At 36.4% G+C, this 26,902-nt stretch overlaps 1 protein-coding gene and 1 long non-coding RNA gene across 18 annotated transcripts in view; one reads left to right on the top strand and one right to left on the bottom strand.

Moving 5' to 3' along the window:
• LOC105238409 overlaps positions 1 to 25,650 on the top strand; it is a 53,698-nt gene extending 28,048 nt beyond the window's left edge. Inside the window, exons 4-5 of one of the 4 annotated variants that reach the window (XR_004618986.1) lie at positions 9,197 to 9,758; positions 25,594 to 25,650. This is a non-coding gene — a long non-coding RNA (uncharacterized LOC105238409). Of the gene's footprint in view, positions 1 to 9,196; positions 10,890 to 11,315; positions 12,070 to 25,593 lie in introns of those variants that run through there. The other 3 variants (XR_004618987.1, XR_004618988.1, XR_004618985.1) reach the window with 3 other exon arrangements.
• Positions 4,176 to 26,902, bottom strand: part of ZNF567 (zinc finger protein 567) — a 43,878-nt gene continuing 21,151 nt past the window's right edge. For all 14 annotated transcript variants that reach the window (XM_034638289.1, XM_019801420.2, XM_034638296.1 and 11 more), the window contains 3 exons: positions 9,888 to 10,014; positions 9,543 to 9,629; positions 4,176 to 5,954 (listed from right to left, as the gene is read on the bottom strand). In XM_034638289.1, coding sequence (XP_034494180.1) covers positions 4,237 to 5,954; positions 9,543 to 9,629; positions 9,888 to 10,014 — 1,932 coding nt within the window. In that variant the 3' untranslated portion in view covers positions 4,176 to 4,236. The remainder of the gene's footprint in view (positions 5,955 to 9,542; positions 9,630 to 9,887; positions 10,015 to 26,902) is intronic.

Here is a 26,902-nt window from a genome sequence, read left to right as displayed (position 1 = left end):
AATGCAAGTCAAAACCACAATGAGATACCACTTTACAACCACTGAGATGGCTATAACTAAAAAAAAAAAAAAAGAAAAAGAAAATAATAATCAGTGGCAAAGATGTGGAGAAACCCTTGTGGTGAAGCTGCTATACAAAACATTATGGCAGTTCCTCCAAAAAAATAAATATATAATTATACAGTTACGAATGAATTTAAAGTAGGGACTAGAACAGATATTTGTATGCCAATGTTCATGGCACCATTATTCATAGTAGTTAAAGGGTAGAAGCAACCCAGATATCCATTATTGGATGAATGGAAAAGTAAAATGTGGTGTATACATACAATGAACATGTAATTTGGCCTTTAGTAGGAATTAAGTTCTGACACATGCAACATGGATGAAGCTCAAAGATACTATGCTAGGTGAAAGAAGCCAGACACAAATGGACAAATATGTGATTCCATGATATGAGGTACCTGGAACAGTCAAGTTCATAGAGACAGAAAGTAGAATAGTAGTCACCACTGGCTGGGAGGAAGTGGTAATAGGGAGTTAATGTTTGATGGATACCAAGTTTCAGTTAGGGATGAGGAAATATTGGAGATGGATAATGGTGATGGTTGCAAAACAGTGTGAATGTACTTAATGCCATTGAGTTGTACACTTAAAAATTGTTAAAGTAGTAAATTTTACATTAAGTATATTTTGCCACAATTAAAACATTTTAAAAAACAGCCATCACTGTTGGGCAACCATCTCTATTCATTTCTATTGAGATAGTTGATGGGATCCATGAGTCACATACCTAATCTCTTCAGCTAAAGGTTGTCCAGGCACACCCTCTCTCCAGAGCAAGCTTTCTCCAGTGAATCTCCTAATCTCAGCATTCTTTGCAGTTTGGATAGGCTGAGAATTCCCCCAAATAATCAAACTTCGTTTCCTTTTTGCATAATAGTTCCTTCCTCAATTTCTCTTTTCTTTCACATTTTACTGTACACCAGGTCCCACCTTCAACATTTTCCTTGGAAATTCCCTCAGCCAAGTATTCAAATTCATCACAAGTGTGCTTTTCACACAACTATAAAACACAATTCAGCCAAGTTTTCTGCCATTGTGTAATATGAATCATCTTTCTACCAGTTTCCAATAATAGTTTTCTCATTTTCTTTTGAGCCCTCACCAGAAACACTATTAAATGTTAATATTTATAATAACATTCTGCTCTTGAGGATATATGTATCCTCTAAGAAAATAGCTTTCTCAATCTTGCTCTTTTTTTCCTGAGCCTACATCTTACCATCCCTAAGCCTAACAGTCTGTTAAAGGCAATCTAGGCTTTTCTATCATGTGGCTTAAAATTCTTCCAGCCTCTACCCATTACTGAAACATACTTCCACATTTTTAGGTGTTTGTGCGGAGCCCCATTTCCTGATACCAAAATATTTATTAATGTCCTGGAGCTACCATAAAAATCACCACAAATTTGGTGGTTAAAACAACAAGAAAATTGCAGTATATTCATAAAGTGACATAAGATTAAATTGAGTGGACTTAATTTTAATGGAAAAGTTAATTCTAAATTTAAAAAGAAAAATCATACAGAAAACTTCACATCTGCCATTTCTTTGTATTTTTTCAGGGACACTTCAAGTAGGGTAACTTTTTATGGCCAAACACATGAATAGTATCTTTTTTGCCCATCCCCACTTTAGCCAACTGAGATATATTACATACCAGAGATTTGCATGAGGAGGGCTTACTACAGGATTGGGAATAAGGGAAATGTAAAATGTGAAATATAGGTTTAGGATATTTGCTGTTTGTCCTAGGACACCAAAGGAGTCTGGGACTGGCCTACCTATTTTTAAAGTTTTCATTACAATGAATACAGTAGCAATGTGTCTCTTATAATAACACCCCATTCCATCCCCTCCTATAAGTGATATGTATTTTGGATATAATTAGTAAATCAGGAGGCAGGATAGCACATGTAGGAATGCTAGATAATTTCTATTTTTATGACAGCCACTGAAATGCATAGGAGAAAAGAAACAAATGAGAACAGAATATCCAAGAAAAAGTGACTCACATTCCCAACATCTTTGGTTGGTTGAGGCTTGAACAGATTTAGTTATACCACACCTCCCACTCACTACATACCCAGGAAAAGGATAGGGTTGCATTGTCAGTTGTGAGTATAATTCTTTTGTTAGTTGCCATTGTTAGCATATAATAGTATTTACTCATATACAAATATGGATTTATTCAAAGGAAACAATTATTAGATTCTTATAGTTATGACTATAGACCCTGTAACTTACCTATTTAATTCTAGTATGTTCAAACTGCTCACACTCAAAAACAACAACAAAAAAACCCCACCCCTTCAAAATCCCCCAAATCCTCTAAGCATAAATAATTATTAGTAAAGGCTAAATTCCAGTGTTCTGTCTGGTTAGACAAGGCATTATATTTTCTATGACCCTGTCAAGTCTGAATTTTTATCATGTTTGATTTTCCTTATCACCCACTTTTTTTTTTCCCTCTCTCAAATTATCTGCAAGCCCTGGACAAGCATGTTTCCATTTATTATCCACTGGCAATTGCTGTCCCTTTCTGTAAGGGGGCCTCAATTGTGGAGTGGGGGAAGCTTATTTAAATTTCCACTGCATTTTATTATACACAGTAACAAGTATACATAATCAGTCAGGGGTCTTCATAACACTGTTCAAGGTGCTGCTGAACTTACTATTTTCACAGAAAAGATGCTATAGATGTTACTGTTTTAGCTGATTTCCAATTCTCAAACATCATAGTATCTCCAGTGGTTTTTCTTTTTTTTCTTTTTAAAGATTTTATTTGAGAGGGAGAGAGATAGCGACAGAGATCACAAGCTGGGAGGAGAGGGACAGGCATGCTCCCCACTGAGCAGCGAGACTGATGTGGGGCTTGATCCCAGGACTCTGGGATCATGACCTGAGCTGAAGGCAGATGCTTAACCAACTGAGCCACCCAGGCGCCCCTCCAGTGATTTTTCATTTGAGAATCCAGAGACCCTATTTCCTGAACTAAATCAAGGTATAAAGGCTTACTTAAATATTTATTTCATAACTCTGTCTCCTGTGACTTATTCTCCAAAATTTTACTCATCTATGTCGCTTCTTAACCTTTCTCTAGTATGAATTCTTTGATGTTGAATAAGGTGTAAAGTATGGCTAAAAGTATCCCTATAATCATGACAACTATAGGATTCCCTCCAATATGAATTCTCTGGTTTTGTGTAAGGTTTAAGACACAGCTAAAGAGTATTTTTAAATTTATTACATTCGTATATTCATGACTAACAGTCTTCTTACAATTGTAGCATTATATGAATTTTTTTAGTAGAATTCTCCAGTTGAGTGACTGCTAAAGACCTTCCTCCACATTGCTTACAATCAGAGCTAATACTCTTCAAAGTGAATCATCTCATATTAAGAAAGGTCTGAGATGTTTGGCAGTTATCTACCATAGCTGAAAAAACTTACATACACCCTTGGACTGAGTAATTCATCTTAATATTAGATTAACAGAAATACACACACACACACACACACACACGAATATTTACAGGATTTATAGCAGTATTTTTATTAAAACACAAAATTATAAAAAATACAAATATCCATCAAGAGGATAAATAGTGGTATATTTTTAAAATGGAAGAGTAAACAGAATGAAAATGAACACATTACTGCCACATGCAATAATGTATGAATCTTAAAAATGTTGAATGAAACAAGACACAAAAAAGTTCATGATACATGATAAAACATGAAGTTTAAAGACATGCAAAGACTACTTCATGATGTTATAAGTCAGGTACATGGTAATCTTTGGGGAAGTAACAACTGTTTTTTATTCCAGAGCGTAAGGAGAAATATATTTCATATTTTCTTTTTTTTAATGGAGACTGATGTTATAACCATTTTGTATCTTGCTTCCCCATGTATTATGTAAGAACTTTTTAAAAAAAGAAACTGAGTCAATAGAACCTGGAAACTTAAAAATTAGCTTCATTTCTGTTAGAGTTCAAAAACAATGATCATATCCATTATATATGCTAGTAAACAGTAGATAGTTATGTAGTTGGTACTTTATTATCACATTTGTGATTAAAATTACTTTATTAAAATGTTTTAGCATGCTTTTTTTTCTTTTTAAAGTGTTACAATAACTTGGAAAGGCTTTACAAAGAAGTCACATCGTTTATTGCATTTCTATGTTTTCTCCCTTGTGAGTTCTCTGATGGACAATGAGGTTTCTTTTATAACTGAAGGACTTACCACACTCATTACAAATATAGGGTTTCTCCCCTGTGTGAGTTCTCTGATGTACAATGAGATTTGTCTTCTGGCGGAAGCACTTCCCACATTCATTACATTTATATGGTTTCTCTCCTGTATGAGTTCTTTGATGATGAATGAGATATGACTTCCTGCTAAAGGCTTTCCCACACTGAGGGCATTCATAGGATTTCTGTCCTGTATGTATTTTCTGATGTACAGTGAGAGTTGCTTTCTGGCGAAAGGACTTCCCACATTCATTACAAATATAGGGTTTCTCTCCCGTATGAATTCTCTGGTGTAGATTCAGATTTGTCTTCTGACTGAAGGATTTCCCACATTCATTACATTCATATGGTTTCTCTCCTGTGTGAGTTCTGTGATGATCAATGAGGTATGACTTCATTCTAAAGGCCTTCCCACAGTGAGGACATTCATAGGATTTTTCCCCTGTATGTGTTCTCTGATGTGCCACAAGGGTTGTCTTCTGGCGGAAGGACTTCCCACATTCACTACAAATATAGGGTTTCTCCTCGTTATGAGTCTTCTCATGCAGAGCAAGTGTTGTCTTCTGGGAGAAAGATTTTCCACATTCATTACAAATATAGGGCTTTTCCCCTGTATGAGTTCTCTGATGTACAGTAAGGTTTGCCTTCTGGTGAAAGGACTTCCCACATTCTTTACAAATATAGGGTTTCTCTCCTGTATGAATTCTCTGATGTAGAGAAAGTGTTGTCTTCTGGCGGAAGGACTTCCCACAGTCATTACACTCATATGGTTTTTCTCCTGTATGAGTTCTCTGATGACGAATGAGGTGTGATTTCAATCTGAAGGCATTCCTACACTGTGGACATTCGTATGATTTTTCCCCTGTATGTGTTCTCTGATGATCAGTGAGGGCTGTCTTTAGGCGGAAGGACTTACCACATTCATTACAGACAAAGGGTTTCTCTCCTGTGTGAGTTCTCTGATGATCAATGAGATAGGACTTCCTTCTAAATGAATTTCCACATTGATGACACTGATAGGGTTTTTCCTCTGTGTGAATTCCCTGATGCAGAATCAATACTGACTTCCTGCAGAAGGACTTCCCACATTCAGTGCATGTATGTTTTTTTTCAATATTGGTTGCTCTTCTTTTATTATATTCAGATGGGTTTTCCCTTCTGTAAGCTCTATTATGTGTAACTAAGCCTCCCTTTTTAAGAAAGGCTTTTTCACAGTCATTATATCCAAATGACTGTGCTGGGGTTTCCATCTTATGATACTGCATAAGTACTTCATTATGACTGACAGCCCTGCCACATTGATTATGGGATTTGACTCCAGGTTGAGGTGTCTCTGCTTTAGTATTGAGGAGTGATTTCCCATATCCATTATACTCACTAAGTCTTTTTCTTGCAGGACTTAGATTACTGATGATTAATTCTGAAACATTTTTAAAAATCTTTCCATGAGTGTCATATTCAGGAGGTAGATTTTTTGAATTAATAGGGCTTTTGCTTAAAGTAAATGTCTTTTCATATGTATTACTGTTTTCCTTACTCAGTTTTTTGTGGTTGATGAATACAACTGATCTAGAAAACTTATCTTGGTGTTCCTTGAATTTCACTAAAAAGTCTTCCTCTTTCCAATTTTCTTCTACAAAAGAATATAATTAATAACAGTTTGTGAATCTTCACATATTTGCTATGGAAAGAAGTTGTATTAGTGTCTAGCATATGAGATCAAAAAAGACCCAGGACAAATTATTCCCTGCCTGGGAAAAGACACAAAACCTAAATAAAAACTCTGCCTCAGTGTGGAAAAAAGTAAAAAATTAAGCAATGAACACTAGTAACTAGAACTTCATACAGAAAGTTAAACGAATATACTAAGCAGTGAGGAGAAGACACAGAATGGTGAGAGAACCATGCTTGGATAGGTGGATTCAGAAATAATGAAGTGAATCTTTCAAAGACAGTAAACTTTAAGTAGGATGGACAAAAAAAAATTAGTAGAAAAGCTTGTTCAAGAAAAATATTAGAGGAAGGAATACTTTTGGAGAACACAGATCGGAGCCTATATTTTTATACATTCATCCCTAGACTGTGAGGCAGAACACTTCCAGGTGTTCCACCACCTCTTTCCACGTATCCATCAGTGGCTAATTAATCTTTCCAAGTATCAATTTCCTAGTGTTTAGAGAGATACTTTTTTTAAAAAAGATTTTATTTTATTTTTTTTATAATAATAATTTTAAAAAAGATTAATTTTAGAGGGAAAGAGCACATGTGCAAGTGGGGGGAGAGGGAGAGAATCCTCAAGTAAATTTGCCAGTGAGTGTAGAGCCTGAGGCAGGGATTGATCTCAGTGAAATCAAGACCTGAGCCAAAATCAAGAGTTGGACTCTCAACCGACTGAGCCACACAGGCGCCCCTAGAAAGACAGTCTTATAGCCTAGGCTCTAATCTCCATATAGCTGGGAATCATTTTCTCTTGTGAGAAAAGAGCTAAGAAAATACTTCCAACAGGAACTTTAAAACTGACTAGGGGTATATTTACTGGCATATTCATATTGCTATTGTCTGTCCTTTTAGGGTTGTTCAATAACAAAAATCTCATGACCATCAATTATAACCATTCCTCTTTGCACACTTATTTTTTCAGGTTTAAAGAAAGACTGTTGCAAGTTTTTCCCCAATATAGTAACTTTTTTTTAACTCCAGTTTTCCATATGGTGGACAAGATTAGATTGTTCATGCTCATTCTAAAGCATTAACTTTAACCTTCATTTCTCTTAAAATTTTGTAGCTATATTTAACTTCTGTTACTTTGTAATCATCCACATCCAGGAGAATAATGTTAAACTTAGGTTAAAAAAACTAGGTTTCTCCCTTCAGTCCATTACCCTTAACACCAACATACAAGGAACCTCTGTAAACAAGACTTTAAATTACCTAGATTCACTTTTTATATTCAAACAAGTTTTTAGGGTTGTCCACATATCTGACAAATCTCACACATAACAACAGTAAGGCCTCATATTTATTGCCTTATAAACATCTCATTTATTCCAAATCACATGCTTTCCTCATGTTCTTTTAATCAGTTGGCTTGCCTTCCAATCTTACTTCTACTAATATTTAGATACTCTTCAAGAAAATGCTACCATTCAATGATATCAAAATTGTTTCATTTATTTCCCCCTACCACTTTAAGTACTATTTCTTTATAACTTGAAAATGGTTATGGTCTAGGAAAGTCATTTTAACAAATCTTTTTACAAGCTTAATCAAGTCATAAATATTTCATGAAAAATGCAGATTTTTGATAATAATCCTTTTTCATAGAAAAGAATACCTTATTAGTTATCTCCTTTGAACTCTTCTGAGTGTATATTAACACTGTGTTTCCTACCTAGAAAATTAGTGCTTGGCATAATTCAACCATTTCAATCAGAATCTATACATCCATGGCCTGAGCAGGTACATCTGAAAGGAACTTACCAGCATAAGCTTTCTGAATGGAGGAAAAATATACCTCCTTTGTATAGCTCCACAGTTAATGAAGCAACTACTGAATACTTAACATGTTACATACTATTGCAAAAATGATTCGAATAGAGGATCTTATCCTCTTAAGGAAAGAATCCTTAAGCATAAACCATGTATAATCGGGCATCAAATTACATAATCATACCCAAAAGTTGTGTTTTAGTTAGTAGATAGCATGGGAATTCAGAAAAAGGATGAGGAGTAATTAAGGAACAGTTTATGGAGAAAAAAATCTCAAGACTTAACTTAAAAGATACATAGTATATGAAAGGGAGAACAGAACACAATGAAAAGTACAGACATCATGACAAATCATAGATATATGGAGAACACTGACGAGACTAGATCAAGTGGAAATTACCAAGTTTTCCACAAGGGAGAGAAAGTTGAACGAACAAATGAAGGCTTATTATAGTAGTCCTTGAGTGAAGAATTTCAATTTCATATAATAAATAATAAGGAACAATAAATAGCGTTAAGAAAAAATTACAGCAAAGCCAAGATGTAATTATTGTAGTCAAGACATGAAATAAGGTAATATCATTTTGTATGACATCAGTGAAAAATGAAAATATGGGAAGATGTAAATATATCTCACAGGCTGATAAATATAATACAGATTATGAAGAGATTCACAAGAGATGATAGAGACAGAAAAAGCTGATATCATGGCAGAAATAAAATAATTTGGAAATAGATAATGAGGAAGAATTTAAAAGCTAGGAAAGTTCATGATTTTCATTTCCAACATATTGTCACAAAATAGGTGAAACATCAGAGTGCAGAACTCCAGTAATGGTGCGAGAAATGTAGTGAGTATGTCAGTGTTAGAGACATCTACATAAAACAAAGAGCTTCGGTCCTCAGAATGGATGAGATTACTATAATTTAAAGGCAGATCCTTGAGGTCAAATCAGAGAAATAAGACTGAGAGTCTACTGAAACAATATACATTAAAAAATATATGTATCAGTGACTATTACATGCCAGGTATTGTTCTAGGCAATATGGCCAGTAATGAAGAAAACAGACCAAGTTGGAAATAATCACTAAGGGAATCAGGATAAGAATATATTAATGTTTTACCCACACCAAGGGCTGACTTCAGCAATGATGATCAGCCACATAAAACGAACCACAAAAGTTTACTGGAGGAAAATGATAACTGTGGAATTATCAATCTGGGTCAAAGCAAGTGAGTTTCAAAATTAGCAGCTAGATTTGTGGTGAGAAGGGGGGCTTATTATACTTAGCACAGAAAACAAATCTGAGGTAAGAAAAAGAAAAAAATGGAAAGCAACTGAGAAGAAAAACATTAACCAAGAATATTCTCTTCTTTAAAAACAGATTTAAGAATGCCTAAAAGAAAAATAAACAATGGCAAGAAGATAAAGGACTGAGAAAGCTAGAAAGAGACACAAATCAAGAAAAAAGATCTAAAGGAAGACTTATAGTACATTTTGATTAAGAGTGGCAACTATCTTTGATAATATCAAGCAGACTAGAAAACAATATTATATCCGGAAAGTGATATTTGAAAGTTTAAAATCTGCAAGCAATTTGCAAAGGTTTACAATTTGCAAAGGTTAGAAGCCTTTAAAAAGAAAATATTTCAAAGGTGCCACCCACCACGTGACCATTTTAAAATTTATTCTCCACTAGATTTCATCCACCTGAAGCTTCAGAAACTCACCTAAGCAGGTATGACCTGTAAATGATGTCCATGGCTCTTCTCCTCGTTCCAACTTCAGGATCACATCAGGTTTGGTCATGTGACACCCTGATAAAGAAAAATTTTGATTAAGATGCTTAGGCTTCAATACATTTGAAAAATTAGTAAAGTACATTCTCAATACTGCAAATTAAAGATACTTCTTCATGTAAGAGAAAACTTAACACCTTGCTCTGGGTAAGTACACGATTATCCTTTCTGTTAACAAATAATTCATCACCTCCTAAACCTGAAATTCAAGGCATAATTTAGGCACTTTGAAAGGAAATGTATGCTACTGAAAGTTTCCAAGAGAGTTTTTCTTACCCACAGAGATGAGATGGCAATAGTTTTCCAACATCACATCCATGTAGAGAGTCTTCTGAGCAGGATCCAAGTGCTGCCACTCCTCCCGAGTGAAGTCCACAGTCACATCTTTGAATGACACTGATGCCTGCAATGGATTGGAACTATGATCAGAATAAGCTGACCAGATATTGTGGACTACTTTTGATCCTGTTCCTTTGGGGCATTCATATGAATATAAAGAAAGCCAATCATTTTTGTTTTGTCATTTACGTAGTAAGGTAAACAAAAGTGAAGGCAGAAGTACCTGTCACTGAATTTATTTAATAATTAATTCTAAAAATATTTACATGAAGTCACTTTGTATCTCAAAAGTGCATTAGTTTACTGGAATGCCAAAACATACAAAGCATGGTCCCCGCATTGCCTCAAAGCAAGGAACACATACCTTTAAGAAAGTATGTATAAACATAAACCTGCTAGAAGGTGTTACAGGTACTACAACAAAAGAATATACAAGATGCAGTATATTACAAGGGGAGCACAATTCAGGAGGTAAAATTTTTCCCTGTCAAGATTAATGTGTTATGCGGGAAGAATACGGTTTCAGAATGCATGGAACAACTCTGGCATTCAAAAGTAACACAGTGAATTGGTCAAGAAAACGATCCCTCAGATAGTAATTATTTATAATTAACACAGCATATATATCTGAACACAATATGTAATAAATGACAGATGGCACTGGAAAATAATCAAAGCAAGCAAAAACTGAAGGAGAATTTATTCTTAACAGACAGCAAATGCAATAGGTAAGAACTGTTCAGTTCATGACTTTTTTTCCATGAAGGTACCAGAAACCCCACAGCTCCTGAGGCAGAGTTTAGAGCTGGCAGATGAGCTGGAGTCTTTCTTTCTTCTTCTTCTTTTTTTTAAAGATTTTATTTATTTGAGAGAGTGAGTGCACAAGCAGGAAAGGGGCAGAGAGAGAGGGAGAAGCAAGCTTCCCACTGAGCAGGCAGCCAATGCAGGGCTCGATCCCAGGACCCTGGGATCATGATCTGAGCTGAAGGCAGATGCTCAACCAACTGAGCTACCCAGGCACCCCTCTTTTTTTTTTTTTTTTAAAGTAGGCTCCATACACAGTGTTGAGCCCAGCATGGGGCTTGAACTTATGATCATGAGATCAACACCTGAACTGAGATCAAGGGACGACTGACCAATTGAGTCACTCAGGCACCCCTAAATTGAAGTGAGAAAGCTACAGAAAGGATGAGAACCAAAATCAGAGTATAAACGCTGCCAGAACTCCAGGTTGGTAGTTAAACTAAGCAACTGTTGGAGAAATCACAGAGGACTTAGCAAAAAGATACCAGAAAAGAGTTCTGAAAAATAGAAGTGCACCAACACCTGGTGAGATTCTGAGATTTCTGCATTTTTTATTAACAGCACTACATAACTTGCTCATAGCTCAAGCAGAAGAAAACTGGAGCCTTACTGGATGGAGGTGTCAGAAGTTGCAGCTCACAAAGCAGCAGGAAATATAAGGGGTGAAACACTGGAAGACAGAGAGCTACAGAAAGTCAGCCCTAAAATATAAGTATAAACACTCACCAGTTCCTTAATCAAGAGCTAAAGTATATGAACACAAAGAGAACCCATCTCCCCTCCCCTAAGGGGGCTATGGTCAAAAGCAACAGGTGGAAGCTTAAAGAACTGAGCTGATATATCAACTGCTTTACACTTGGGGGTGGGGACAGAGTTTAAAGTTCGATTTCAAGCAAATTAGTTGCCTGCTAGAACAAAAAAACCAATAATCCTCAGGAAAAAAAAGACATAACAGAATCAGATTACTGTATTATTGATGATATCCAGGTTTCTAGCAAAAATTACTAAACATACAAACAAAACAAGAGGAAGGGGGATATGACCTATATTCAGAAAAAGCCAGAGAAACTAATTCCTAGTGGGCCCCAAAGTTGGATTTTGCCAAAAAAAGGCTTCAAAGAAGCTATTCTTAATGTGTTCAGAGAAGTAATGAAAAACCTAGCATGGAAATAGATATAACTAAAAAGTCAATACATGAATGAAAATGAACTATTAAAATGTATTTGATTGACATAAAACACAACATATATAAAAACAAAGGAATAAAAAACAGGTCTGTGGTGCCTGGGTGGCTTAGTCAGTTAAGTATCTGACTCTTGATTTCAGCTCAGGTCATGATCTCAGGGTCATGGGATTGAGCCCTATGTCAGACTCCATGCTTAGTGAGGAGTCAGCTTGAGCTTCTGTCTCTCCCTCCTTAAAATAAATAAATAAATCTTTAAAAAACAAGAATAACCACCAAAAAACAGGTTAGGAGGAACCTGAAATGCACATTACTAAGTGTAAGAAGCCAATCGGAAAAGGCTGTATGATTCCAACTATAAGACATTCTGGAAAGGCAAAACTATGGAGATAGTAAAAAGAAAAAAAAAAAAAAGGAAGGGATAAGGGATAAATAGCTGTAGTACAGAGGATTTTTAGAGCAGTAAAACTATTCTGTATAACACTAAAATGGTGGATGTATCATTATATATTTGTCAAAATCCATTGAATATATAAGACCAAGAGTGAACCTTAATGTAAACTATAGACTTTGGGAAATAATGATGTGTTAATATAGCTTCACTGTAATAAATATATCACTCTGCTGCAAAATGTTAATAATGGGGAGGCTATTCATCTGTGGAGACGGGGGTAAATGGAAACTCTGTACCTTTAAAAAAAAAAAGATTTTATTTTTAAGTAATCTTTATACACCATGTGGGGCCTGAACCCACAATCCTTGATTAAGAGTCACATGCTCCATGTACTGAGCCAGCCAGACACCCTGAAACTCTGTACTTTCTATACAATTTTGCCATGAACCTAAAATTGCCTTAATATGTAAAGTATATTTAAAAGGATTTAAAAAAGACACCTGCAGATTGAAAGTGAGGGGATAGAGAACCATTTCTCATGCTAATGGACATCAAAAGAAAGCTGGAGTAGCCATACTTTTTCAGGCAAACTAGATTTTATTTTTTAATTATTTTATTTTTTTATTATTATTTTTTTCATTAACCTGGTAACATTATCTTTTTCTTTTTTTTTTAAAGATTTTATTTATTTATTTGACAGAGGGAGAAAAAGAAAGAGCACACAAGCAGGGGGAGCAGCAGGAGAGGGAGAAGCAGGCTCTCTGTGGAGTGGGGAGCCTGATGTGTGGTTTGATCCCAGGACACTGGGATCATGACCTGAGCTGAAGGCAGCCGCTTAACCAACTGAACCACCCAGGAGCCCCTATTTTTTGTTTTTTAAAGATTTTATTTATTTGTTTGACAGAGCAAGACAGAGAGAGATCACAAGTAGGCAGAGCAGCCGGCAGAGGGAGAGGGAGAAGCAGGCTCCCCACAGAGCAGAGAGCCTGACGTGGGGCTTGACCCCAAGACCCTGGGATCACAACCCAAGCCGAAGGCAGACACTCAACCGAGTCACCCAGGAGCCCCCAAAATAGATTTTATTTTATTTTATTTTTTTAAAAGATTTTATTTATTTATTCGACAGAGATAGAGACAGCCAGCGAGAGAGGGAACACAAGCAAGGGGAGTGGGAGAGGAAGAAGCAGGCTCACAGCAGAAGAGCCTGATGTGGGGCTCGATCCCATAACGCTGGGATCACGCCCTGAGCCGAAGGCAGACGCTTAACCGCTGTGCCACCCAGGCGCCCCCAAAATAGATTTTAAACCAAAGACTGTAACGAGATAAGAAGAAGGGCATTATATCATAATAAAGAGGCCTATCCAACAAGAAGACCTAACAAATGTAAATATTTACGCTCCCAATGTGGAGTACCAATATACAAATCAATTAATAACAAACATAAGGGGGCGCCTGGATAGCGCAGTCATTGAGCGTCTGCCTTCTGCTCAGGGTGTGATCCCGGCGTTCCGGGATCGAGTCCCACATCGGGCTCCTCTGCTGGAAGCCTGGTTCTTCCTCTCCCACTCCCCTGCTGTGTTTCCTCTCTCACTGGCTGTCTCTCTGTCACATAAATAAATAAAATCTTAAAAAAAAAAAACATAAAGAAGTTCATTGATAAAAATACAATAACAGTAGGGGATTTTAACACCACTTACAGCAATGGAGAGATCATCTAAGCAGAAAATCAACAAGGAAACAATGGTTTTGAATGACACACCAGACCAGATGGACTTAACAGATATATTCAGAATATTTCATCCTAACACAGCACAATGCACATTTTTTTCCAGTGCACATGGAACATTCTCCAGAACAGATCACATACTGGGTCAGAAATCAGGCCTCAACAAGTACAAAACAACTGAGATCATACCATAGATGTTTTCTGACCACAACACTATGAAACTTGAAGTAAACCACAAGAAAAAATTTGGAAAGACCATAAATACATGGAGGTTAAAGAACATCCTACTCAAGAATGAGTGGACTGGGGCGCCTGGGTGGCATGGCGGTTAGGTGTCTGCCTTCGGCTCAGGGCGTGATCCTGGCGTTGTGGGATCGAGCCCCATATCAGGCTCCTCCGCTGTGAGCCTGCTTCTTCCTCTCCCACTCCCCCTGCTTGTGTTCCCTCTCTTGCTGGCTGTCTCTATCTCTGTCTCTGTCGCATAAATAAATAAAATTAAAAAAAAAAAAAGAATGAGTGGATTAACCAGGAAATTCAAGAAGAAATTAAAAAAAAAATACATGAAAGTGAACACACGACAGTCCAAAACCTTTGGGATGCAGCAAAAGTGGTCCTAAGAGGGAAGTACATAGCAATACAGGCCTACCTCAAGAAACAAAACTCAAATACACAACCTAATCTTACACCTAAAGGAACTAGAAAAGTAACAGGAAATAAAGCCTAAAGCCAGCAGAAGAAGGGAAATAATAAAGATTAGAGCAGAAATAAATGAGAGACAAAAAAAAAAAAAAAACCAACCCACAAACAAACAAACAAGAACCACAACAAACCAAAAAACTCCATAGAACAGATCAAACTAAGAGCTGGTTCTTTGAAAGCATTAATAAAATTGATAACCCCCCTAGCCAGACTTACCAAAAAGAAAAGAGAAAGGACCCAAATCAATAAAATCACAAATGAAAAAGGAGAGATCACAACCAACACTACAGGGGCGCCTGGGTGGCACAGCGGTTAAGCGTCTGCCTTCGGCTCAGGGCGTGATCCCAGCGTTATGGGATCGAGCCCCACGTCAGGCTCCTCCACTATGAGCCTGCTTCTTCCTCTCCCACTCCCACTGCTTGTGTTCCCTCTCTCGCTGGCTGTCTCTATCTCTGTCGAATAAATAAATTAAAAAAAATCTTTAAAAAAACCAACCAAACAAAAAACAACCAACACTACAGAAATACAATTATAAGAAAATATTGTTAAAAATTATGCCAACAAACTAGGCAATCTGGAAATGGATAAATTCCTAGAAACATAAATTACCCAAACTGAAACAGGAATAGAAAAGTTGAACAGATGTATAACAAGCAAATAAATTGAATCAGTAATCAAAAATCTCCCAACAAACAAAAGTCCAGGGCCTAATGGCTTCCCAGGAGAATTCTACCAAACATTTAAAGAGTTAAGACCTGTTTTTCTTTCTTTTTTTTTTTTTTTTAAAGATTTTTTATTTATTTATTTGACAGTTTTTTTTTTTTTTTTAAAGATTTTTTATTTATTTATTTGACAGAGATAGAGACAGCCAGTGAGAGAGGGAACACAAGCAGATGTGGGGCTAGATCCCATAACGCTGGGATCACGCCCTGAGCCGAAGGCAGACGCTTAACCGCTGTGCCACCCAGGCGCCCCAATACCTGTTTTTCTTAAACAGTTCCAAAAAATAGAAATGGAAGGAAAACTCCAAAACACATTCTACAAGGCCAGCATTACCTTGATTCCAAAACCAGTCAAAGACCACACTAAAAAGGATAATTATGGCCAATATCTCTGATGAACATGAACGCAAAAATTTTCAACAAGATACTTGTAAACTGAATCCAACAGTACATTAAAACAATTATTCACCACAATCAAGTGGGATTTATTCCTGGGCTGCAAGGGTGGTTTAGTGTTGCATATCAATCAACATGACACACCATGTTAATAAAGGGTAAGAACCACACAATCCTATCAATAGATACAGAAAAAGCATTTGACATGGGGCGCCTGGGTGGCTCAGTTGTTAAGCGTCTGCCTTCGGCACAGGGTGTGATCCCAGCGTCCTGGGATCAAGCCCTACATCGGGCTCCCTGCTCTGCTGGGAGCCTGCTTCTTCCTCTCCCACTCCCCCTGCTTGTGTTCCCTCTCTCGCTGGGTGTCTCTCTCTCTCTGTCAAATAAATAAATAAAATCTTTAAAAAAAAAGAAAAAGAAAAAGATTTGACAAAATACAGTATCCACTCTTGTTAGAAGTCCTCAACAAAGTAGGGATAGATGGAACATACATCAACATCATAAAGGCCATATACAAAAGACCCACAGATATATCATCCTCAATGGGGAAAAAATGAAAGCCTTTCCCCTATGGTCAGGAAGAAGACAAGGATGTCCATTCCCACCACTGTTATTTAACAGTACTGGAAGTCTTAACTTCAGCAATCAGACAACAAAAAGAAAGAAAAGGCATCCAAACTAGCAAGGAAGAAGTCAAAATTTTCACTATTCACAAACAACATGATACTCTATGTAGAAAACCTGAAAGACTCCACCAAAAAATTGCTAGAATCTAGGAATTCAGCAACGTTGTAGGATACAAAATCAACATAAAGAAATCTTTTGCATCTTTATACACCAATAATGAAGCAGCAGAAAGAGAAATCAAGGAAACAAATCCCATTTACAGTTGCACCAAGAATCATAAACTTATCTAGGAATAAACCTAACCAGAGTAAAAGATCTGAACTCTGAAAACTATAGAACACTCATGAAAGAAACTGAAGATGACACAGAGAGATGGAAGTACAAATATTATTAAAATGTCTATACTACCCAAAGCAATCAATACATTTAATGAAATCCCTATCAAAATACCACCAGCATTTTTCAAAGAGGTAGAACAAACAAACCTAAAATTTGTATGGGACCACAAAAGACCCTGGATAGCCAAAGCAATCTTGAAAAAACTGGAGGCATCACAATTCCAGATTTCAAGTTATATAACAAAGCTGTAGTCATCAAGACAGTATGGCAGTGGCACAAAAATAGACACATAGATCAATGGAACAGAATAGAGAACCCAGAAATGGACCCAGACTATATGGTCAACTAATCTTTGACAAAGCAGGAAAAAATATCTAATGGAAAAAAGACAGTCTCTTCAACAAATGGTGTTAAGAAAACTGGACAGCAACATGCAAAAGAATGAAACTGGATCACTTTTTTACACCATACACAAAAATAAATTCAAAATGGATGAAAAATCTCAGTGTGAGATAGGAAACCATCAAAATCCTAGAGGAGAACAAGGCAGAAACCTCTTTGACATCAACCATAGCAACCTTAACCAGACAAATCTCCAGAGACAAGGGAAACAAAAGCAAAAATGAACTATTAGGACTTCATCAAGATAAAAAGCTGCACAATGAAGGAAACAACAAAGCTAAAAGGCAGCCTACAGAATGGGAGAAGATAATTGCAAACAACATATCTGATAAAGGGTTAGTATCCAAAAATCTATAAAGAACTTATTAAACTCAACACCCCCCCAAAAAATAATCCAGTTAAGAAATAGGCAGAAGACACCGAAGAGACATTTTTCCAAAGAAGACATCCAGATGGCTCATAGACACATTTCAAAGATGCTCAACAGCCTCATCATCAGGGAAATACAAATCAAAACCATGATGAGAAACTACTTCCCACCTATCAGAATGGCTAAAATTAGCAACACATTAAACAACAGATGTTGGCGAGGATGCGGAGAAAAGGGGAACCCTCCTACACAGTTGGTGGGAATGCAAACTGGTGCAGTCACTCTGGAAAACAGTATGGAGGTTCCTCAAAAAGTTAAAAATAGAATTACCATACAACCCAGAAATTTGCACTACTGGGTACTTACCCAAGGATACAAAAATACTGATGCAAAGGGGTACATGCACCCCAGTGTTTATAGCAGCATTATCAACATTAGCCAAATTATGGAAAGACCCCAAATGCGTCCACATATATATAACATATATATGTAATGGAATATTACTCATCCATCAAAAAGAATGAAATCTTGCCATGTGCAATGACACGGGTAGAGCTAGAGTGTATTATGCTAAGAGAAATGGGTCAGTCAGAGAAAGATTAATACCATATGCTTTCACTCATATGTGGAATTTAAGAAACAAAACAGATGAACATAGGGGAAGGGAAAAAAAGACAGGGAGGTGAACCATAAGAGTCTAATGACAGAGAACAAACTGAGGGTTGCTGGAGGGGAACTGGGTGGGGGATGGGTTAAATGGGTGATGGGTATTAAGGAGGGCACATGTTGGTGACGAGCACTGGTTATATGTAAGTGATGAATAACTAAATTCTACTCCTGAAACCAATATTACACTATATGTTAACAATAAGAAAAGTTTCAAAGTTTGTCTCATGTTACTTTTGTTGATTTTTGCCTAATGTATTTATTAGGCAAAAATCAACAAAAGTAACATGAGACAAACCGTGGCTGATGTTAATCAGTAAATGAAAGAACTAGACCAAAGGGGGTGAAAATCCGGACAAATTTAGAATCTCTAAAGAATACCGACAACCACCTAACTCATTTCATATTTGTGGAGCACTACTTTTTTTTAATTTTTATTTATTTATTTTAAAGATTTTTATTTATTTATTTGTCAAAGAGATAGAGCACAAGCGGGGGAGCGGCAGGCAGAACAGGCAGAGGGAGAAGCAGACTCCACACTGAGCAAGGAGCCCAATGTGGAACTTTATCTCAGGACTTTAGGATCATGACCTGAGCTGAAGGCAGACGCTTAACCAACTGAGCCACCCAGGCGTCCCTAAAGATTTTATTTTTAAGTAATCTCTACACCAACGTGGGGCTTCAACTCACAACCCTGAGATCAAGAGTCCATTAACTACAGCCAGGTACCCCTTACAGTACCACTTTTAGTAATCTCCCAACACATTTTTTTCTTTTCTTTCCCTTTTTTAAAGATTTTATTTATTTATTTGAGAGAGTGCATGTGTGAGCATGCAAGTAGGGGGACGGTCGGAGGGAGAGAATCCTCAAGCAGATTCCCCACTGAGAAAGAGCCCAATGCAGGGCTCCGTCTCACAACCCATGAGATCAGGATCTCAGTCGAAACCAAGAGTTGGACGATTAATCGACTGAGTCATCCAAGCTCCCCTAAGTAGACTTTTATAGAGATTGGTAAGTTGATTCTAAAATTTACCTGGAAATGTAAAACACCTAGCATGTCTAAACAAGTTTGAAAAAGAAAATGTTGGAAGATTCACATTATCTGATTTTGTGACCTCATAGACTAATCAAGACTGCGTACACTGGTGAAAGCGTAAATATACAAATCAATAAAACAGACTATGGAAACATTCCTACACATATATGGTTAACTGTCAACAGAAGCTCCAGGATAATTCAGTAGAGAAAGGATGTCTTTTCACAAACAACTCTGGAAAAACTGAATATTCATTTAAAAAAGGAACCTCAATTCTTAAGCATAAAAAGAATTAAGTTGAAATAGATAATTCACTTAAAAAATTTTTCTAAACTCATAATACTCATATAGTAAGCAGAAATAAAATATGCATAACCCTGGAGTGTGCAAAGACTTCTGGGATAGGACACAAAAAATACACATCATAAAATTTGAAAATCTAATGAACTGGACTTCGTCAAAATTAAAAACTTCAGCTTGGGAAGAGACCTTTAAGAAAATAAAAAATCAAATCACAGACTGGGAAAAGATAATTCACAGTACTTTTATCTGACAAAAGATTTATGTTTGGAATATATAAAGAACTCATCCAACAAAAAAATCTATGCATTAAAAATTGGCAAAAGCTCTGAACAAGTTCAGAAATTATATAAATGTCAAATAAGCAATATGCTCACCATTTTTACATATATCAGGGAAATGAAAACTAAAATAATGAAATACCATTACACACTCTCTAGGATAAGTAAAATTAAAAAGTGACCATACCAAGCGTTGGTGAGGATATGGAGCTACTCTAACTTTTACATATTGTTGGTGGGAATGTAGAATGGCACTACTCTCCATCAATTTGGCAGTTTCTTATGAAGTTAAACATACATTTTTCATACAACCCACTGATTCCACACCTAGGTATTTACCCCAAACAAATGAAAATACAGTTCACGCTAAGATTTCTATGCAAATGTTCATCGGAGCATCATTTGTAATAGTCAGAAAGTAGGGGGAAAAATGTCTTGGGGCGCCTGGGTGGCTCAGTTGGTTAAGCATCTGCCTTTGGCTCAGGCCATGATTTCTGGTTCCAGGGATTGATCCCTGTGTTGGGCTCCCTGCTCAGTGGGGAGTCTGCTCCTTCCTCTCCTTCCCCACACTCGTGCACACGCTCTCTCTCTCAAATAAATAAATAAAATCTTAAAAAAAAAAGTCTATCAAAACACGAGTAGATAAATTGTAGTACATTCATATACTTGAGTACTACTTAGCAATACAAAGAATGTTCTGATGTACACAACATGAATAAACTTCAAAAACATGTTTAGTTACACAAGCCAATCTCTCCAAAAGCACATATTCTATTATCCTATTTATATGAAATTCTAGAAGAGGCAAAACTAATTTATAGCAGCAGAAGCAGATATATGATTACTGAAGGCCAGGAGTGGCAGTAGAACTACTGGTTGTATGGGGGCATAGGAGGGGACTTTTTGGGGTAACAGAAATTTTGTAATCTTGACTGTTGTGATTACATAGACCTATAATATTTTCAAAATTCATGAACTCTATACTTAAATGAGTGCCTTTATTGTATATAAATTACACCTCAATAAAGATTAAAAAATGAGGGTGGATTTGCAAAGGTTTTGCTTCAAGAATGATAGAATACCTCTTATTTGACTGTTATGTAGATAACAACTATAAACTCCAGATTAGAAAATATATATATATATATATAAAACTATCTGAAGGCACTGCAAAGTGACCCAAACAAACTGGAGGGGAGGGTTTACACATGGAAGAACAGAAGAGTAAGGGGAGAACTGCCAATTTATACTACCTGTAGCCTGAGGGCAAGTCCCAAGTAGAGACCGTGTGTAGCAAATAAAATTGAGGTGGAAACCCATGGTCTTACTGGCTGGAAGAACCAAAAGACAGAGTTTAGGGCAACAGTAGCAGCTGGAAAGGAAGTACGGAAATCCCACAGAAATGAAAGCCAGAAGGGAGCCCCAAAGAGTGTGAATAAATTTTGTTCATACTTTTGGCTAATACCTGAATTAGGTATGGGTGGGCCAGAATCAGTACCCTGGTTAAACATAAAGGAAATAAAACGGGTTCAAACTGCCACCAATTAATTAGAGTGTCTGAGATTTAAGTTGAACCAAATTAACCATCCAATAAAAGAAATCAGTACTCCACATTACCATTTCCATGGAAATTAACTACTATAAGAAATTCTCTTCTACCGTAAACAACTAAAACACTATAAAAATATATTAAACACCTGTTTTCAAGTATTGCACAGCTGACAGGACAAAATGATGATCCTACCAAGAAGGGAAACAAAGTAAGCTCTATAACTGCCCCAGCTACCACCTAAAAACAGTTTCTAGGTCAGGAACCTGGAGAGGATACACAAACAGCCCAGCAGCCTCCCTGAGTTGCAGGAACAGAGATCAGAGTTTGGAGGGTCCAAGATGGCAAGAACTGCCAGGCAAAATAATGAGTAGGAAGTAGCAAAGACACAGCATACTCCAAGACCACTCCAGACATCTGCAGAGTGATTCCCTTCAATCTATGAATACTGATCTGCAAATATATGGGAGCAAAACTGTGGAGCTGGGGAAAGAAAAAGAGGCAAGTAATATGGTGAACAATTCCCAGAGCTCAAATAGGCCTGAGAACAGTTTGTATTCCCACCAGCCAGAACAGAGAGAGCTGATAATACACAGGCAGAGCAGGAGTTGGTAAGGTTTCTATGTAAGGGCCAGACAGTAAATATTTTAGGCTTGTGGGTCATATGGTCTCTGTTATAACTACTCTGTGGTTGTAGTGCAAAAGCAATAATAAACAACATGTAAAAAAAAATGAGTGTAGCTGCGTTCTAATATGATTTTATTCACAAAAACAGGCAGCAAGCTGGATTTAGCCATGAGGTATAAATTGCTAACCAAGGTTAATGAGGCTAAACTAGCCCTAGACCAAATGCTGCTCTACACTAACAAAAGCTTAAGCATCAAAAGGGTCAAAATGATCTGAAGTAGCTTAATTTTTTTAAAGGAACTCAACAAAATATAGCCTTTAGCAATTTGAAAATTCAAGTGAAAATAAAATTCTAGGCATTCAAAGAAGCAGAAAAGTAGTACCTTATTTAGAAGGAAGAAAAAACCCCAAACAAACCAGAAATAACAGGTGATGGATTTAGCAAATAAGGACATTAAAGCAGATACTGTAAACATGCTCCATAAGCTCAAGAATACAGAGGAAAAGATGAATATGATGAGAGAAAATGAAGATATAAAAAAGGATCAAAAAGAACTTCTAGAGAAGAAAAGTACATAATATGAAAAAACCAATGGACGGGAGTAACAATAGATTAGACACTGAAGAAGTAAAGAGCAGTAAACTTGAAGAGAAAGCAACATAAGCTATCCAAACACTTTGGCAACTGGCTGCGTTCCAGTAAAATTTTATTTACAAAACCAGGTGGCGAGACTGATTTAGTCCTCAGGCAATAGTCTGCCAATCCTTGGCCTAGGATAACCACTAAAAAAAAAAGTAAAACGAAGAAGTACTTGTAATATGTGAATAATAGAGAAAAAATGGAATCATAAAAAAATCTCAATCCAAAAGAAAATAAGAATAGGAAAAAAAAAAAGAAAAGTAAAATAACAATTGGGGAAAATAGAAAAAAATGGCAACATGGTGTATTTAAACCCAATGTATTAATAATCACATTAAATGAAAATGGACTAAAAAGTCCAATAAAAAAGTAGTGTATCAGACTGGAGAAAAAAAGTAAGAACAAGCTATATACTATCTATAAGAAGCTCCTTATAGGGGTGCCTGGGTGGCTCAGTCAGTTAAGTATCCGACTCTTGGTTTCAGCTCAGGTCATGATCTCCGGGTCATGAGATTGAGGCCCACATCAGGCTCTGCACTCAGCACTGAGTCTGCTTGTCCCTCTCCCTCTGCTCCTCCCCCTGCTTGTGCACACTCTTTCTCTTTCTCAAATAAATAAATAAATAAATAAATAAATAAAATCTTTAAAAAAGAAGCTCACTATAAATATGAAAACAGGAAGATTAAAGTAAAAAGGATGGAGGGGGCGCCTGGGTGGCTCAGTTGGTTGGGCGTTCAACTCTTTATTTAGGCTCAGGTCATGATCTTGGTTCTGGAATTGAGCCTCACATCAGGCTCCACGCTCAGTGGGAAGTCTGCTTGAGGATTCTCTCCCTCTCCCTTTCTCCCTGCTCTCACACACTCTCTCTCTAAAATAAACAAATCCTTTTTTTTAAAGGACGGAAAACATATATACACTGTGTAACTACTAATCATAAGAAAGTCAAAATGGCTATAATATCAAACAATATAGATTTCACAACAAAGAATATTATTAGGGACTAAATAAGGCATTTCATAATAATAGAGTAGGTCAATTCATGTGAGAATATAACAATTCTAAATGTGAATGCACCTAAAAAGAGAACTTCAAAATACATTAAGTAAAACCTAATAGAATAGAAGAGGAAAAATGGACAAAACCAAAATTATAACTGAAGATTTCAACTTTCCTCTCAGTCACTGCTATAATAAATAGACTGGAAATCAATAAGGATACAGAAGTCTTTACCATCGCAATCAACCAATTTGGCCTGATTATTTAGAGAATACCTAATAACACCAGGATGAATACTCTTTACATGTGCACATGGAACAGTCATCAATTTAAACTATAATCTGTGCCACAAAAAAAGTCTCCGTAAATTTAAGATTGAAATCAAATAGAGTATGTTCCCTGATCTAAAAGAATTAAAGTAGAAATCAATAATAGAAAGCTATCTGGAAAATCCCCAATATTTGGAAATTAGATACATTTCTTCTAAACAACCAATAGGTTGAAAAAGAAATCACAGAGGAAACTGAAAATATTTTCAACTGAATCAAAATAAAAATATGGCATGTCCAAATTTCTTGAAGACTACTTAAACAGTGCTTAGAGGGAAATTGATAGCATTAAATGCTTCTATTAGAAAAAAAGGTCCCATGTCAATAATATAAGCTTCCATCTGCAAAACTAGAACATGATTTAATTAAACCCAACGTATTGGGAGGAAAAAGGAAACAAAAAAGATAAGAAAGAGGAAACGGAAAAACAATGGAGTAAACCAATGAAACTAAAAGCTGGTACTTTGAAACAGTCAATGAAATTGATAAACCTCTAGCCAACTGACCAAGGAAAAGAATAAGACACAAATTACTAATAACATAAATGAAAGAGGGGCATTGCTACAGATTGCACAAACATCAAAAGGATAGAGTATATTTTGGACAACTTTATGTCAATAAATTTGATAAATTCCTTGAAAGATACAAACTACAGAAGCTCACCAAAGGGAAAAAACCCCCAAAACTGAATATTCCTAATTCTACTAAGGAAATTGAGCTTCTAGTTAAACATCTTCCCACATAAAAAATCTCCAGGCTAAGATGACTTTGCTGGTGAATTCTAACAAACACTTAAAGAACAAATAATACCAATTTACACAAATTCTTTCAGAAAATACTTGCCAACTTATTTTATAAGAATTACCCTGATATTGGGGTGCCTGGGTGACTCAGTCTGTTGAGCGGCTGACTCTTGGTTTCGGCTCAGGTCATGATCTCATGGTTATGAGATCCAGCCCAGCGTCTAGCTCAGTGGGAAGTCTGCTTGAGATTCTCTCTTTCCCTCGCCCTCTGCCACTCCTCCCGCTCACATGCATGCACACTTCTCTCTCAAATAAATAAATCTTAAAAAAAAAAAAAAAGAATTACCCTGATACCAAAACTAAACAAAGGTATTACAAGAAAAATTAGACCAAATTTTTATGAACCATAAATAAAAGAATCCTTAACAATGTATTAGCAAATTCATCAGGCAGGATATATATATTAAAAAAACATATCATGACAAAGTGGCATTTATCCTAGGGCAACTAAGTTGGCTGAACACGTCAAAATCAATATAATTCATTGTGTTAATAGAAAAAAAAGAAAAGTCATATAATGGGGAATAACCAACAGATGCAGAAAAACCTTTGAAAAAATTCAACACCCTCTTATTATAAAAACTATCAGCAAACTAGGACTTTTTTACCAGATAAATCTATGCAAAACCTATATAGCTAATATCATACTTAATAGTGAAACACTGAATCCCTTTCCCCTAAGTCAGGAACAAGGTAAAAATGTCTGTTCTCACCACTTTTTTTTTTTTTTTAATTTTATTTATTTATTTGACAGAGAGACAACCAGCGACAGAGGGAACACAAGCAGGGGGAGGGGGAGAGGAAGAAGCAGGCTCCCAGCGGAGGAGCCCGATGTGGGGCTCGATCCCAGAATACCAGGATCACGCCCTGAGCCGAAGGCAGGTGCTTAACGACTGCGCTACCCAGGTGCCCCTGTTCTCACCACTTTTATTCAACACTGTACTGAAGGTTCTAGAAAAGTAGTAAATGAATAGACTGAAAAGCAAGATGGAAAACAGTCATTATTCACATATGACATGACTGTCTACGTAGAAAATCCTAAAGAATATACAAAAAATTACTAGAATAAGTAACTTTAGAAAGATTGTAGGTCAATATACAAAAATCAATTGCATTTTCATATTTTAGCAGTGAATGGTGAGAATTTGAAATAAAAATGCATAGCATTTACAATAACAAAAAAATAAATACCCAGGGATCAATATATCAAAACATGTGCAAGACGGTAAACTGAAAACAACAAAGCATTACTGAGAGAATTTAAAGATCTAAATAAAAAAAGATGTACCTCATATTCATGAATTAGAAAATCGTATTATTATTAATGATGACTATTCTTGAATTTAAATGATTAATAAGCATTTTAACATCTTCCACTCCCCTAATGGGCTGTCTTTACACATTCTTCTAATGTGCTTTAGGTCTGATGCTATAAAAAGTTATAAGAGAACAGTTATTGATTAATGTTGTAAGTACAGAATTTCTGTTTGGGATGATGAAAACCTTCTGGAAATACATAGTAGTGCTGGTTACACAACACTGTGAATGTACTTAATGGGACTAAACTATAAAATTTACAATGGCTAAAATGGTGAAATTTTATATTATGTATATTTTAACAGACATACACAGAGTTAAACAGAAAAGCACAGAAACACAAAGATCCATACATGAGCATTGGGGTGAGCACTTGGAGGACTGGAAAAGGAGAAAGGTGTTAAAACGGGAAAACAAGTGACCATGGTTATCAAAGAGGCACTCAAAATAAAGATATCAGTGGGGATGAAGGAACTGTGTTGTAAGGAATAAGATTCATCACTAAACTGTGCAGTGGAAGAGAGACATTTATTTAACTCAAGCTAGCTGTATTAGCAGGTGGGTATGGGACAGAGCCAAAAGCGGATTGAAAACAAAACAAGAAAGGATAGGATGGGAAGGAGATAATGAGATAAATCTTGGCCACATGCCTGATGTATCTGTGGAACATGCAGGTGGTGATATTTAGTTGGGAGACTGGATATGGTTTTGACAGAATTTGAGGTTTAAAATTATGTGCGCATCAT

The sequence above is a fragment of the Ailuropoda melanoleuca genome, chromosome 12 (assembly GCF_002007445.2).
Source record: "Ailuropoda melanoleuca isolate Jingjing chromosome 12, ASM200744v2, whole genome shotgun sequence".
Classification (NCBI taxonomy): Eukaryota; Metazoa; Chordata; class Mammalia; order Carnivora; family Ursidae; genus Ailuropoda; species Ailuropoda melanoleuca.
The sequence above is the reverse complement of the archived record's forward strand: the minus strand, read 5'-3'. Positions and strand labels throughout refer to the sequence as shown.